General features: G+C 37.9%; 1 protein-coding gene across 1 annotated transcript; it reads left to right on the top strand.

Moving 5' to 3' along the window:
* The first annotated feature begins 752 nt into the window (after positions 1-752).
* Positions 753-13546, top strand: LOC148588015 (uncharacterized). The gene is made up of 6 exons (XM_088513817.1): positions 753-1151; positions 3280-3427; positions 3686-3817; positions 8241-8409; positions 8508-12569; positions 13453-13546. The coding sequence occupies exons 1-6, from the start codon at positions 753-755 to the stop codon at positions 13544-13546; spliced, it is 5004 nt and encodes a 1667-aa protein (XP_088369943.1).
* Positions 13547-15000: the final 1454 nt, after the last annotated feature.

The following is a 15000-nucleotide window of genomic DNA, read 5'->3' as shown; positions in this document are numbered from 1 at the left end:
CTCACTGCCCAAGTATCTGACTGGTGTCATCACAATGGGAATGGATCTAGAAACCTATTTATGGAGCGTCGAACGCAGGGACGTCAGCACCTTGCGCAAACTCATGCCAATCAGTGGGTGACTAGATTCAAACTCGATATACCGAAATTCCAAGGTTGTTACCCAAAGAGTTCATGGTGGCAAAAAAAAAAAAAAAAAAAATTAGAAAATTTTCACAAAAAGAAGTACCTAGGAAGATGGCAGAATTTATGCCTAAGGAGGGGGCGGAGATCAAGTGTCGTTCGGTCTCCCAATACATTAAACATACGTGCCGACCATTTCAAACTATATGCACCACGAGAGGCAAGGGGGCCAAGCTTATCATTGATCCAAGGAGTCATGAGAATATAGTCTCGAAGGAAGCAGTTCGGAAGTTGGGGCTTGAGACCAAGAAACATCCTACTCCCTATAAATTGGAGTGGCTCACAAAAGGAAATGAGGTAACGGTTTCTAAACGTTGTCTAGTGTCCTTTTCCATTAGAGCTAAATATAGAGATACTATATGGTGTGATGTGGTCGACATGGAGACGTGTCACCTGTTATTGGGCAAGCCGTGACAAGATGAGAAAGCTGCTATCCATGATGAAACAAAGAACACGTACAGCTTCATGTTGCGTAAAACCAGATTGATGTTGCTACATGGCCCATGGGCAGAGCCAAAACTTTCACAAGGGGATGGCCAATCCTTTGTAGCCAAGCAGGAGTTGACGGACATGGAAAGTGGCATCAAGGGAGTGGTACCGGGGCTAATAAAGGAGCTGTTGGGAAGATTTGTCCACGTGGTACAAGCAGAATTACCGAAAGTGGTACCACCATTACAAGCTATTCAACCTCAACTTGATTTGGTGCCGGGCTCAAATGTTCCTAATCATCCGCACGGCATCAAGAGCCCTAAAGAGCTTGAAGAATTTGGGAAACAAGTGGAAGAGGTAAACCTTTCAGAGAGTATTGCGACTTTTCATGAAGAGGAGGAACCCTTGGAAGTGGTAAATCTTTCAGATAGTTTTGCAATTTTTGATGACAATTCTACACATCATGTGCTTGATAAGAGCCCTGAGGATAAAGCCTTTGATTTGAGTGTTACACCAATTAATGATGTTGATTTCATCGGGGTAGATGCTATTTTGTCAAATTCTTCTAACTAAATTTGTGATAAGATCTATATGGCGGAGGGGAAGGTTCTATCAAAAGGTGATGCGGTCGTTGCTAGTTAGTTGACGATTTTCATGGCTTATGGGAAAGACAAGACATGAGAAAAGCATGGCAAATCTACACGGTAAGGTGAGGTGCAGGGCATTCAACATCGTCGTCGTAGTCTGCTAATGATTAGAGCCATCATGTTTTTTATGGGATGTGGCCTTGTGATTTTGAGAAGAGGAGAATGAAATGAACTGATTGGACATCCAAAGGACTGTGGAAAGAACTGGACGAATTCGAGGGCGAATTCTCTCCAACAAGGAGAGAATGATGCAGATTGCAAAGCTCCTGGAACTGCGATCGATCGCACGTTGACTGCGATTGAGCGCACCAGGCCCCTAGAGGTGTGATCGAGCGCACGCGGGAACACTATGTTATGTTTTGCTACATTTTTGAGTTTAAACTGACTTTCTTTCCTTGTTTTGGTAGGATTAGGGTTTTTGGAGTTATTATTCTGTGTTCTACTAGTAATAGGAGTCTAGGGGCTATAAATACATGATTATAGCCTCTAGAGAAACAATTTATGTTGATTTATCAATTTTGTCTTAAATAAGAATTACTCATAGGTGAGTTTTCTTCATATTTTTCCTTGGACTATAAATAGACTCTATAGTTTTGAGAAGAGGTTTTAGATCATTGATAGACTCAAGATCTAAAATTATTTATCTAGTTCCGTATTGATGTTCTTTGCTTCAGCCCACCTACAACCTAGCAACCTGCTAATTTCTTATGAAGAGATTAATTAGATGATGAGGATCTAGAGTTGGTGCCTATGGCTCCCAAAAATTGGTTGTAGAGAAATATAGGGATTCATGGTGATGTGCAAGAGAGTTCGTAGAGGAAATTTAAAAAGCATGGTTAAGGAATAAAGTCAAGAATAACTAAGCAACTAGGGTGTGGATATGGGAAAGGCAACCAGTAAGAATGATCACGACAATTTGGGATGTTGTCGTAGAAAGAATTAAAAAGAAGATAGGAGTTCGAATTCTTAGTTCTTGTGTTGGCTTAATTCAGTTCTAAAATGCAGAGGGTACTATTCATAGGTTCAAACACTGATATAGAATACTCATAATCAAATCTCCACCGTTCATAATGTAGATTCATGTGTCATGAACGTCTCTACAAAATTTCAGCTCAATCGGACTAAAAACGCCCATCGATCGGAGCTGTTGATCAAGACTGGACAGCATTTTCAAAATATTATTTCACTCATTGCATGCCGGGTCCGGACAGGCCTTCCCCGTGTCTGGACCGCAATTCCAGAAACCTTATTTTTGCTCCACAAGGCCGTGTCCGGACACCCCGTACCTATTATGCCCAAAAACGTGTTTTTAGTGGGGCCCAGGTCTAGGGTTTGATGTACTGATATATATATACATCATTATAGAAGAAAGTGGCACGAATTTTTCACCCCTAGAGAGTTCGTTGGAGGCTGTGCTAAGAAAGATCATATGTGGTGAGCGTTAAATTGAATCTCTTAGAGTTTTAGTTATTCCTTTGATAAATTTATGGTTGAGAAGTCTATCGGAGTTCCGGTAAAAGGAAATCATATAGAAGAATTGTGCCAAATGTTCTGAAAAGGGCTACTGTGGTAGAAGTCAAGTGGGTCGCTTGTCGTGTGCAAGGGAGAGTTAAAGGTTTTGTAATTCTTCTTGTATTCCTTATTCTTCTTATAGTGGATTGATTTCCTGGGTTTGGCTGCCCCGGGGAGGTTTTACATTTAGAGAGTTCTCTAAATGGTTTCCTCTTCGTAACCAAATATATGTGTTCTTAAATGTTTATTTCATATCTGTATTTGGTTGAATTTGTACTGTTAGGTTAGATCTTATTCTGAATAATTTTTGAGAAATATCTAGACATTTGAATAAGTGTCATTTGGAGTAGTTTTTAGAATTTTCAATTGGTATCAAAGCGGGTTCACTCTGTCAAAGGATTAAATTCCTGAGTGTGATCCTATATACTTTTTAGATGTTCCAAACTCTTGATTGTTTCGAAACTGTTGATAATACTTTTTGTGAAACTATTATGTCTTATGATAAACAGTATTATTCTGATTACGATTCTGATAATGAAATTGATCTTCAGGAGACTTATAATTTGTTGTTTGTAAAATTCTCTGAGCTACAAGTTATTAATTCCAAGAATCTAAAGAAACTCAGAGAGGCTGAACATGATAAAGATGAGATAATTGGTGAATTGAGTGATTCTCTTGATTTGTGTAAAACATTGAAATCTGAAAACCATGATCTTGCTAATAAAGTTGAGTCATTAGAGAATGAATTAAAGGAGTCCAAAACTCTATTGAAAAAATTCTCTAATGATAATCTTCTCGACAAAATTTTGCATACCAAAAAATCTACTTGTGATAAACCTGGGATTGATTTTGACAAGATTATTGCTCCTTCCTCTAACCTTGCTTCTTCTTCCAAGAAAGTTTTTGTTGAAACAGAAAACTTGGAAGGGCCATTGGATAAAGATAAGCAAGTTGCTGTTCACTCCTCAAGTAGAAGAGGAAAAGAAGTCTTAAAGAAAAAGAAGAAAACAGCTACTGCGACCTTAAGAGGTAAGAAGGGTAAGAAAGGTAAGTACTCTCGTGTTGAGCACGTTTTACATATAAGCAACTCCAACTTTGTTTATCTTGCAAGGAACCAACCTTCTCAAAGGTTCATTCCTACATGTCATCACTGTGATAGGATTGGGCATATTCGCCCTAATTGTTTTCAGTTAAATAATCATGAGTCAAAAAGAGATTATTTTCATTCTAGGAATATTTATGAGGAATTATTCAACATGCTAAGGGGTGTTATCAACCTGTTAAATGATTTGGACAAGAGTCGCATATTTGTCCCCGATATGAAGAAAATTTGGATTAAGAAGGTTGATACCATTCACCCATTGAGGGGGAGTGGTAGTGATCTCACCTAAATTTAGGTGAGTAAATAACATGCTTAGGAATTGTTGTTTTGCTTATTTTTGAAAATCCTAGAGCATGTTATTTTTCTTTGCTTTGCATTTTTTTTTTTTTGCTTTCTAGTTTATGCATTGCAATTTTTTTTGCTGTTACACTTTTTGTGTGAAGAGTGTATACATGTTTGTTTGGAGATTTCTGTTATGAGGCATATTCATAAAGGACTTTTTAAGAAATTCATATGTTATGATCTTTGAAAGGCTTATAGATGAGATGTTGTGTGCGGACCACAAAGATTTTTGTCTATTTGCTAATCAAGTGTTCATAAATGTGTAATGTCTTGTGAAGACCTAGAAGTTGTTATTAAACCAAATCATTATTTTGTAGTGGGACCTATAAGATGTGATGAAAGCTTAATACTAAAGGCTATTCATGTATTGCCTGTTGTAATCTCAATTCAAGCATGTTTTTTTTTTTTTTTTTATTCATTGCATTTTTGTTTGTTTTGCATTTGTTATCGTTCGCGTGTATTTCTTTTGTGAAAATTTTTAAAAAGACAAAAATATGTTACTTTGATTGTTTTCTTTTATTTCTTCTGTCTTATGCACCTAGATATATAGTCCATTAATTTCTCATGTTTCTTTCATGGATTTAATTCCTTGTGTCTTGGAATGTTCTTAATATGCATGAAATGAAAATTTGTGTCAATGGACTTGTTTTTGTGGTTACCTAAAGCCTGAACTTATGTGGTACATTTTGCCTATGCTTTATCTCTTGTGCACATTTAAGTTTAAATTGAGGTATTGTTTCACTTTATTTGTGAGGTCTGTTAGGTAACCATATGAGATTTTTGACTAGTCATATTTTTCAAATTGACCATATGCTAGTTGAACCTAAGGCTTAAAAATTCCTGCTTTCTCTTTTGTGATAAGCACCAAAAGTTTAAGGACTCTTTCTCAAAGAGAAAAATAAACAAAATAGTGAAACAAATAAAATCAAAAGATCATATTCCAAAAGGAATTTATTTCACTGTGTCAAACTTGTGTAAAATGTTTTACAAAGAGAAATGTATAGGTTGAGAGTGGCTAAGCCCTAGTATGATAAGATTTGACTTTTGATTTGATATACTTGTCAAAACCTCATGGTGGTGAAACTTTTTCCTCATTTTGTAAGTTGAAAATTTTTCTCTTTGGATGGCTTACACACACACCACACAAGCATGGGTTGAATGGAATTTTTTTGGTTTAAGCAATATGAGTTTCTTGCCATTTCTAGTCTAATGCATATTTTGCATATTTAGAGCATGTTTGGGATATTCATTGTGTAATACATGAGTTATTGATGTGTGTATCATGTGTTCATTTGACTTTTGAGGGGGAGAAACATGTTTTGCTTTTTTAGTTTCTTGTTGATTATTGAGTGATATGTTGGGGGGGAGTTTTTGGTGATGTGTGTTCATGAGCTTGCATTCTACGTCATTTTTTTTTTTGTCATGAGCTTTATTTCTATATTCTTGTTCCACATATGCCTTGATTTATTTTGTGAAGTATTTTAGAAAATATGAAGACCTTTTGTCACTCTGTGACAAAAAGGGGGAGTAAATATGGGGAGATGATGGGATTGGATCGGCATTTTGGTTTTGTCACTGATTTACCAAAGGGGGAGTTTGTTAGTTCTGGTGTTGGCTTAATTCAGTTCCAAAATGTAGAGGCTACTGTTCACAGGCTCAAACACTGATATAGAATGTTCAGAATCAAATCTCCACCGTTCATAATGTAGATTCATGTGTCATGAACATTTGTACAAAATTTTAGATCAATCGGGCCACAAATGCCCATCGATCGGAGCTGTTGATCAAGACTGGACAGCATTTCAGAATCATGTTTCACTCATTGCATGCCGGGTCCGGACAGGCCTTCCCCGTGTCCGGACTGCAATTTCAGAAACCTTATTTTTGCTCCGCAAGGCCGTGTCCGGACATCCCATTAACCTGTCCGGACACCCCGTACCTATTATGCCCAAAAACGTGTTTTTAGTGGGCCCAGGTTTAGGGTTTGATGTACTGATATATATACATCATTATATAAGAAAGAGGCACAAATTTTTCACCCCTAGAGAGTTCATCGAAGGCTGTGCTAAGAGAGATCATATGTGGTGAGCGTTAAATTGAATCTCTTAGAGTTTTTATTATTCCTTTGATAAATTTACGGTTGAGAAGTCTATCGGAGTTCTGGTAAAAGGAAATCATATAAAAGAATAGTGCCAGATGTTCTGGAAAGGGCTATTGCGATAGAAGTCAAGTGGGCCGCTTGTCGTGTGCAAAGAAGAGTCAAAGGTTTTGTAATTCTTCTTGTATTCCTTATTCTTCTTATAGTGGATTGATTTCCTGGGTTTGGCTGCTCCGGAGAGGTTTTACATTTAGAGAGTTCTCTAAATGGTTTCCTTTTCGTAACCAAATATCTGTGTTTTTGAATGTTTATTTCATATCTGTATTTGGTTGAATTTTTACTGTTAGGTTAGATCTTATTATACATAATTTTTGTGAAACATCTAGACATTTCAATAGGTGTCGTTTGAAGTAGTTTTTAGAATTTTCACGAATAATAGCCAAATATCATGAAGGGAAAGTGCTGGCATCACTGTGCTCCACAATGCCATATATTTATGATCCTCCTGAGGCTTTTGCGGCTTGGAAGATGGTGGGTTTTTGTAGAGAATATAGGATACAAAATATTATAATGGAGGGAGATGCACTAAAAATAATTCATGCATTGCGGAAAGAGGGGCGGTGTTGGAGTAGGCACTGGCAATTGATTGAAGTTGCTAAACTTTTTCTGAATAGTTTTCAATCTGGTTTCTGAGACATATAAAGAGGGAAGCCAATGAAGCTACACACAAATTAGCAAAGGCGGATATTAATCAGTCTTTAGAACAAGTTTGGAGGAAGGACTTTTTTGTATTTATTTTTGAGAGTATTCTTGTTGAGGTAAATGTTTCTTCCTGATTTATTATTGAAAATCTCCTATTTTTCTTATATATATATATATATATATATATATATATATATATATAGTTAGTTTCTAGAATCCGCATAAAGTACAGCAAAATCCAAAAAACCTATCCCTTCTTGGTTGTCAAGGGACTTATAAGTCTAGAATATCAAGTATAAAAAGGACATGTTATACTTATTAGCAATTAATCACATTAAACTTTGATTGTGAAAGGTTGCATTTCAATTAGGATTTCTTCTTGGGCGAGCTACACTGATTGCCTTTGAGGAGCCCTTTTGAAGTTTTTGTTGAATTGCTGTCAAGATTATATTTTCTTTTTGGTCTTTGTATTTTGGATTATGTAATTTTTTACCTTAACTGTGTTTTTTGTTTGTATTTAGTCTTACTTACCTTTATTAAAAAAAAAAAAAAAAACAAAACAAAACTAGTTCAGACTTTTTATTATTATTATTTACTAAGAAAGTCGGTCTTGATCAGTACCTACTGCTTTCACACTTGCAGCTGTCATTTATTGACCTAATTGCTTTCACATTACGGATAGCATATGTGCTAATGTTTTATTTTTAATGATTTGTAAGCCTCGGAGGCTAGGAAACCTCGGGGGTTCTTTCTAAAGAAACCAAAAAAAAAAAAAAAAGTGATAAACCAGCTGCTCATTGCCATTGACTTTGTCTTAATGCATTCTCTCATAGTTTTTTGTGTTCTAATTGACTTTGAATAATGAAGATTCGTAATATGCTGACCATTATAAACCCTCAAAACTGATAGAAACTGCAATGCGTACATTCCTCCAAAACAGTTATCTCCTCACTCCCAATGCTCGTTAGTTTCGAACCAGGATCTACCTGGGCCCTCCACTAAAGCCCAACCTTCTCTATTCATTAGTCTCCCATTAAGCCCAAACATGTCTCTACCTCTCCCCTCCACATCAGAATTCACTTTCAAGCCAACGGTATTAACTAACCCTTCAACTCTACCCGGGAAAAAAATTTCAAACAATTCCAAAAAAGCTAGCCCCTCAAAAAACACTCGTTCCTCCCTCTTCCCACCACGCCTACACAAACCTGTAAAGCCTTCCCCTCCAGGTTATAACCCTCCTCTGGTTAAAAAGAAAAGAGCTAGGCTGACTGGGGATCTTCTCCCATGTAAGAAAGGCTCTTGTAGCTCGCCTCTGATAGCTCTCACACCTGATGAGTTGGAATCTCCCACTCCTATGGACTCCATTCCAGACAAACTTCTGCAGCTCCCAGCAAGGTCTTTCTTCAAAGCTTCTAGAAAAAAGAAAAAGGTTATACCTTCTATCTCTCTTGCTGCCTCTGTTGTGCCAATTAATATTGTATCCACTGAATTAGGGGACCATATGGTGTCCCCCAGCAGCATATGAAGATTTTATCTTGGAACTGCAGAGGGATTTCTCGTCCTGCTGCAGTTCGTGGTCTCAGGGCTTTGATCAGAGCCAATAGCCCTGATGTTCTCTTTCTCTCTGAAACAAAAACTTCTCCTTCTCAAGTCTCCTCTATTCTGAATCGTCTTGGTTTCTACTTGATGACTCAAGTTGCTTCAATTGGTTCTAGTGGTGGTCTTGTTCTTGCCTGGAGGTTAGGCGTGGAACTAGAAAGCTTTCTCACTAATAAGAACAACATCACTGCTTGGTGTTATTCTGACCCTCCCAACTGCCCCTGGATCCTATCTTGTATTTATGGCCCCCCAGAAAAGAAAAACAAACTAGCCTTCTGGGACTCTCTCACTGCTGCTGGTGAGGCTTTTGTTAGTCCATGGCTCTGCATTGGTGATTTCAACTTTGTGCTGGATCAATCTGAAAAACTTGGAGGCAGACCTGTTGCTAGCTCCTCCCACTGTCCCTTCAGAAACTTTATAGATCAGCATGGCATGGTGGACCTTGGCTTTGTTGGTAACCCCTTCACTTGGTGCAACAATAGAAAAGGTTTTGCTACTATTAAAGAAAGGCTTGATAGAGGTTTAGCCTCCCTAGAGTGGGTTCATCTTCACCCTGATTTCTCTCTTATCCATCTCCCGGCCTCCATCTCAGATCATAACCCCATCTCTCTAAACACTAACACTACCTCCTCCTTTTTGCCTAGACCTTTCAAATTTGAAGAATTCTGGACTCTGGATCCCTCTTGTGGTCTGGTCATTGCAGCTACTTGGAAGCATTTGGTTTCTGGCCCTCCAGGCCTTGTTCTGGTGAAGAAGCTGGCTCAAACTAAAGCAGCCCTTAAAAGGTGGAACAACCTTATTTTTGGTAACATTCAAGCAAAGATCAAGTCCTCTCTGTTTAAGATTGATCAGATCCAGACTTCCCCTCCTAGCTCCCAAGCTAGCTTGCAAGAATCTCTGCTGAAAAAAGAACTTGATGGTTTATTGATCAAAGAAGAATCTCTTTGGAGGTCGAAATCCAGAGAAACTTGGTTGCAGTGTAAGGATCTCAACACCAGATTTTTCCACTCCTCTACTCTGATTAGAAGAAGATCAAATGCAGTAAACTTTTTGAAGACAAATGAAGGGGCATGGATTTCTGATAGAGCTGAAATTGGAGGGAATTTTGTGTCCCATTTCTCCAATTTGTTCTCCTCCTCGGTTCCTCCTATTGAAGAAGATATGCTTAGTCTTTTTGATCCTGTTGTCTCTGCAGAGGACAACTCCTTCTTATGTGCATTACCTCCTGAAGAAGAGGTGGTTCAAGCCCTCTCCAGTTTAGGATCAACTAAAGCTCCTGGTCCGGATGGGTTCACAGCTCTCTTTTATAAGAAATACTGGTCCATTGTCAAAACTGATGTTCTTGTCTGCATTAGAAATTTTTTCCAGAATCATCATCTGCAGCAGGAGCAAAATCACTCTCACATTGCTTTGATTCCAAAGCAGCAGGGTTCTCATTCAGTGCACCATTTTCGGCCTATCAGCTTGTGTAACATTGTCTACAAAATTATTACAAAAATTTTGGCTACTAGATTGAAGACTTTGCTCCCCAAGATCATATCTCCCCTGCAATCAGCTTTTGTTCCTTCCAGAAATATTCAAGACAACACCATTCTGGCCCATGAGCTTCTGCATTCTTTCAAAAGCAAAAAAGGGAAAGGGGGTTTCATGTTTCTTCATATGGATATGGAGAAAGCTTTTGACAAAATGGAATGGGATTTCATATTATCTGTTATGAAGAAGTTGGGATTCCATCCATCTTGGATTAACTGGATCAGACTTTGCATCTCCTCTTCTTCTTTCTCCATTCTTATTAATGGAAGCCCCTTTGGTCAGTTTTCCCCCAAGAGAGGCCTTCGCCAAGGTGATCCCCTCTCTCCATTCCTTTTCATCTTAGGAACAGAAGTCCTTTCTAGATTGCTGTTTAGAGAAGAAACTCTAGGAAACATCAAAGGGCTGAAAATCTCTAGGAATACCCCAGCCATCCACCACCTCCTTTTTGCTGATGATCTCTTGATCTTTGGTAAAGCCACCCTCAAAGAAGCCAATAGTATCTGTTCTTGCCTTAAGAAATACTGCCTCTGGTCTGGCCAATCCATTAACAATGGAAAATCTTCTATAAGATTCTCAAAAAACACCAACCTCACCACTGCTGAAATGATTCTTGATATCTTGCCCTACTCAAAAAACCCATCAAAGTCTATTTATCTTGGTCTCCCTATCCTCTTAGGCAATTCCAAAAAAGCAGCTTTCCTCAATATCCTTGATAGAGTTAAATCTAAGATGGATGGATGGCGTGCAAAGTCCCTCTCTCAAGCTGGAAGGTTGATGCTTATCAATGCTGTGGCTGCAGCCATCCCTTCCTATGCCATGAGCACTTTCCTGCTCCCTAAGAGTCTCTGCAGCCAGTTAGACAAGGCTTTCAAAAAATTTTGGTGGGGATTTCCCTCATCAAAAACCAGGAATCTCTCTCTCAAGTCTTGGAACTCTATCTGCACCCCCAAAGTTTTTGGTGGCTTAGGCATTAGGAGGATGAAAGATGTGAATCTAGCCCTCATATCAAAGCTTGGTTGGAAGCTCCTCACGGGTTCAGACTCTCTTTGGGTGTCCCAGCTCTCAGGTAAGTATCTCCAATCTGAATCTTTCCTCTCCCCCTCTTCCCTTTCTTCCTCTTCATGGCTGTGGAAAGGCATTTTAAAGTCTAAGCCAATCATCTCTCAAGGTGCCTGCCATAGGATTCATAGATTTTCCTCCCTTTCTGTTTGGAACTCCTCCTGGATTCCTACTGTGCCTTTTTTCACCCCCACTCCTCTTCTTCTGAGTAGGTCCTCTTATCCTGACTTGATTATATCGGATCTCATTACCCCAAATGGCTGTTGGAATCTTCCTCTTCTGGTCTCTTTGTTCACTTCCCCTTGTGTCAAAGAAATTCTAAAGATTCCAATCAGCCCTAACATTTCCACTTCTTTTCTTTGGACCCCCTCCTCAAATGGCAATTTTTCTACCTGCTCAGCTTTTAGGTTGATTAGCAACTCTAGAACCTCTACTGTCATTTCTCCTCTTGAGTCTAGCTCTTGGAAGGCTTTATGGAAGCTAAAGCTTAATGCTAGGCTGATTTTGTTTCTCTGGAAAATTGCTTGGGACATTCTCCCCTCTAAAGTCAGGCTGAAAGCTATCTTCAATATCCCTAATTCAGAATCCCTTTGCCCTCTTTGCAGCTCAGAAGAGGATTCTCTTTCCCATCTCTTCTTTCGTTGCATTTTTGCTAGAGTTGCTTGGAGATCCTCTTTTTGGCCTCTTGATTCCTTAGCTTGGTCCTCTCTTAGTCTCCCAGACTGGATAAAAGGCATCATCTATCCTTTTTCCTCTTTTGGTATTCCTAAAGCTGATTCTCACTTGTTTCAAATTTATGCTTCGGTTTTATGTGATCTTCTCTGGTTTTCTAGAAATAAAGCAGTGCATGAAGGCATTATTCCAGATATCATTTCTTTGGCTAGCTCCATCAAAAGAACATCTCTGGATCATGCAGCAGCTTGGAAGTATTCCTCCCCTATTACTGTAAAAGAATTCTGGTTCCCTCCCCCAGCAGGTTCACACAAGATCAATTTTGACACTGCTATAAGGGAAAAATTTTCAGTGCAGGCTGCTGTTTGCAGAGATTCAAAGGGTCACATTGTTAAGGCTATTTCCCAAATAAATCCTCCATGTGATCCCATCTATGGTGAAGCTCTTGCAGCTCAGCTTGCTGCCTCCTTAGCAGCCTCTTTGAAGCTCTCAAGTTTCTCTCTTGAAGGTGACTCATCGGTGATTATTGATGCTTTGCAAAACCCTTCCATCACTTTTGACTGGCATATACAATCAGTGATTGCCAACTCTTTGTTACTCCTTAATGCCTCCCCTCTTTGGGAGGCAAAGAAAATTCACAGAAGTGCAAACTTCTGCGCCCACCATGTGGCTTATTGGGCCGCGGCAAGAGTGTTCTCGGGCTGCATTCCCACTTATTTTCCCCCCCCTCTCCATCATTCCCCTTATGTAGTGGAAAGGATCCACCCCCCTCTCTTTCTTTCTCCTGTTGTAAGGCCTTTGGCCCCTTGGTTTGTTAATGGATGTCTTGTTACAAAAAAAAAAAAGGTTGGGTTGATTTGTTGACGGGGTCTTGAACCAGTGGCCTGGAGAGTTTTACGATACTTCTTGACTGATTATCCTCGCCATCATATATCGATCTCTGCAGGTAATCAATTTCTTAGTCTCATACTCTTTTCATGTGTCTTCTCCTCGATCTCCATCATCACCATATATATATATATATATATATCATGATCTGATAATTAGTAAAATTTGCAATTTGAAGCATTCAAGGTCATTTGAAAATTGTTCAAGGATTATGTTTAATTAGAATTTAGATCGAGAATACTTTAACTATTTCCGGTGAGGCATTCCTTCACATGATGAAATCTTTATATATATATATATATGGAAATTTCATTTTTCTTAGACAAACATATAAAAACAATCAGAAAATAGTCCAAATGAAAATAATTCTTCTTTATTTGCTTAATTTTAGTATACATATTTCAGTACTTCACCTGAAACCTAATTCTCTTCTACGTGATCTTCTTTCGTTAGTTGTTTGAGACCAATATTCAGTGAGATCTGGCCGCATAAGTCAGGAAATTACTTTAGCGTCGGCTATGATGAAAGGGTTTCATATTTTGGATTTATCATTTAATTTTTATATATATTTAATTTTTCTTGTTAATAAACCATATATATATGGTAAAAAATTTAATTAATGGATCGAGGTGCATTAGCTTTAGCTAGTTCCTTAATCATTGGCTGACATACATATCTACTCAACAGACATATCATTGACTTGTTGAACATTTTTGGTGCCCGACTAATTCGTTCTAGAAGGAAAAATGAGGACATATTCCGTTCCGTCTCCGAGCGATGATATTCCGCTGTATAATCAATTCACAGTCCTATTCCCTTCCGGTGAAGCAAGAACAAAAAAATCTTGCAATCCTCTAGGGGTGAGAAATGGAGACGGAATGAAAAAACTAAAACATGAAGTGCATTCCCCGAAGTCAAGGGAAGAAAAACCAAGAAGAAATAACCCGCAGTCAGATATTGCTCATGATCAGAAAAATGGACGCCCTGCCACAGGTTTTTTATTTTTTATTTTTTATTTATTTTTTTCCAATCATCAGCTGTTTTTCATATATTTGAACTTCAGCTTTGTGTGTATGTTTGCGCGCGCGCGCGCGCACACACATATATATATATATATATATATATGCTGCTGACTTGTTGAGTATTCTCTGGTGCCATTCGTGCTGTTGGTAACTAATTATACTTATTGATTCTAGATGGGCAATTAAAATCATCTAAATCGAAAAAGCAGGATTCCTTCAAGCCAAGCAAATCAGGTTCAAGAACTCAGAGTAACCCACCAAGTGCTGGCGAAGGTTTTTCCTTGGAATATTCAGATATTTCTTGGCCATTTGCGGGATCAAAACTTCCAATCCGTGTGTGCGTGTTTGCATGTATCATCTGGTTAATCAAGTGTTATATTATGTCGTCGTTGGATACTCGGTATACACAAATGCAAATTCAGATGGAGACCCTCACTAGCACTATCAACGGTTTGCAGCAAGGGATACCACCTACTGATGAGGAATATCAGACTTGGATGAACTATGAAGGATTTGCTGTGTGAAAATATTTGGCGCAGTGCTGTTTTATTACCAAACAATTCTGATCGATCCTGTTTATTTTAGTTTCTACGCAATAAATTCTTTTGGTTTTTATAAATGTCTTATCTTTATTAATAATACATTTCATTTTTTCTTCTACCTGTTGGTCGCACATTCTTAATTGGTGAGTTTTTTATTTTTTGGTTTTTTCGAATTTATAAGAATATTTTTTTCTTATTAAGCCTTATATTTATAATATCATTTGAACTGGACTAAGTTCTATGGTTTTTCTAAAGCAAGTAAATTTTTCTCAACAATAAATATCATTGGTGTCGATTATGTGGTATGATAAATATTGTGTTTCATTATTAATGTGATGATTATTTATTTATCTTTTATCATGTATTGATATTATATTGATGCTTGATTAATATTGATTGTTTCATCATATGATACATGTATAATTAGTGCATTAATTAGTGTTTGATTTCCACATACAATATTGATTTATTCGAATCAATATATGTTTGAATTTTGTTGAACTGTGATTTAAATACTAATTAAATTAGTACGTTAATTCATCAAGACCTATTCATTCCCCTAAGTCTAGCTTATATATAGAGCATTCTTAGAGATTTTTCAGTGTTGTTCTTTTTTCTAAAACTAGTTTTCAAGTGAGAGAATATTAGCAATTATAGGGTGTCAAGTGATG

Source organism: Corylus avellana, chromosome 1, assembly GCF_965113065.1.
Source record: "Corylus avellana chromosome 1, dhCorAvel1.hap1.2, whole genome shotgun sequence".
Classification (NCBI taxonomy): domain Eukaryota; kingdom Viridiplantae; phylum Streptophyta; class Magnoliopsida; order Fagales; family Betulaceae; genus Corylus; species Corylus avellana.
The sequence above is the reverse complement of the archived record's forward strand: the minus strand, read 5'-3'. Positions and strand labels throughout refer to the sequence as shown.

Excerpts from the sequence above, each read along its gene's own strand:
- LOC148588015 (XM_088513817.1), top strand. The coding sequence starts at position 753 with ATGGAAAGTGGCATCAAGGGAGTGGTACCGGGGCTAATAAAGGAGCTG. Across the intron at positions 3,818-8,240 it reads AGGTAAGAAGGGTAAGAAAG|GTTATAACCCTCCTCTGGTT; the intron begins GTAAGTACTCTC and ends CTTCCCCTCCAG. Across the intron at positions 12,570-13,452 it reads TATTGGGCCGCGGCAAGAGT|ACATATCATTGACTTGTTGA; the intron begins GTTCTCGGGCTG and ends TCTACTCAACAG.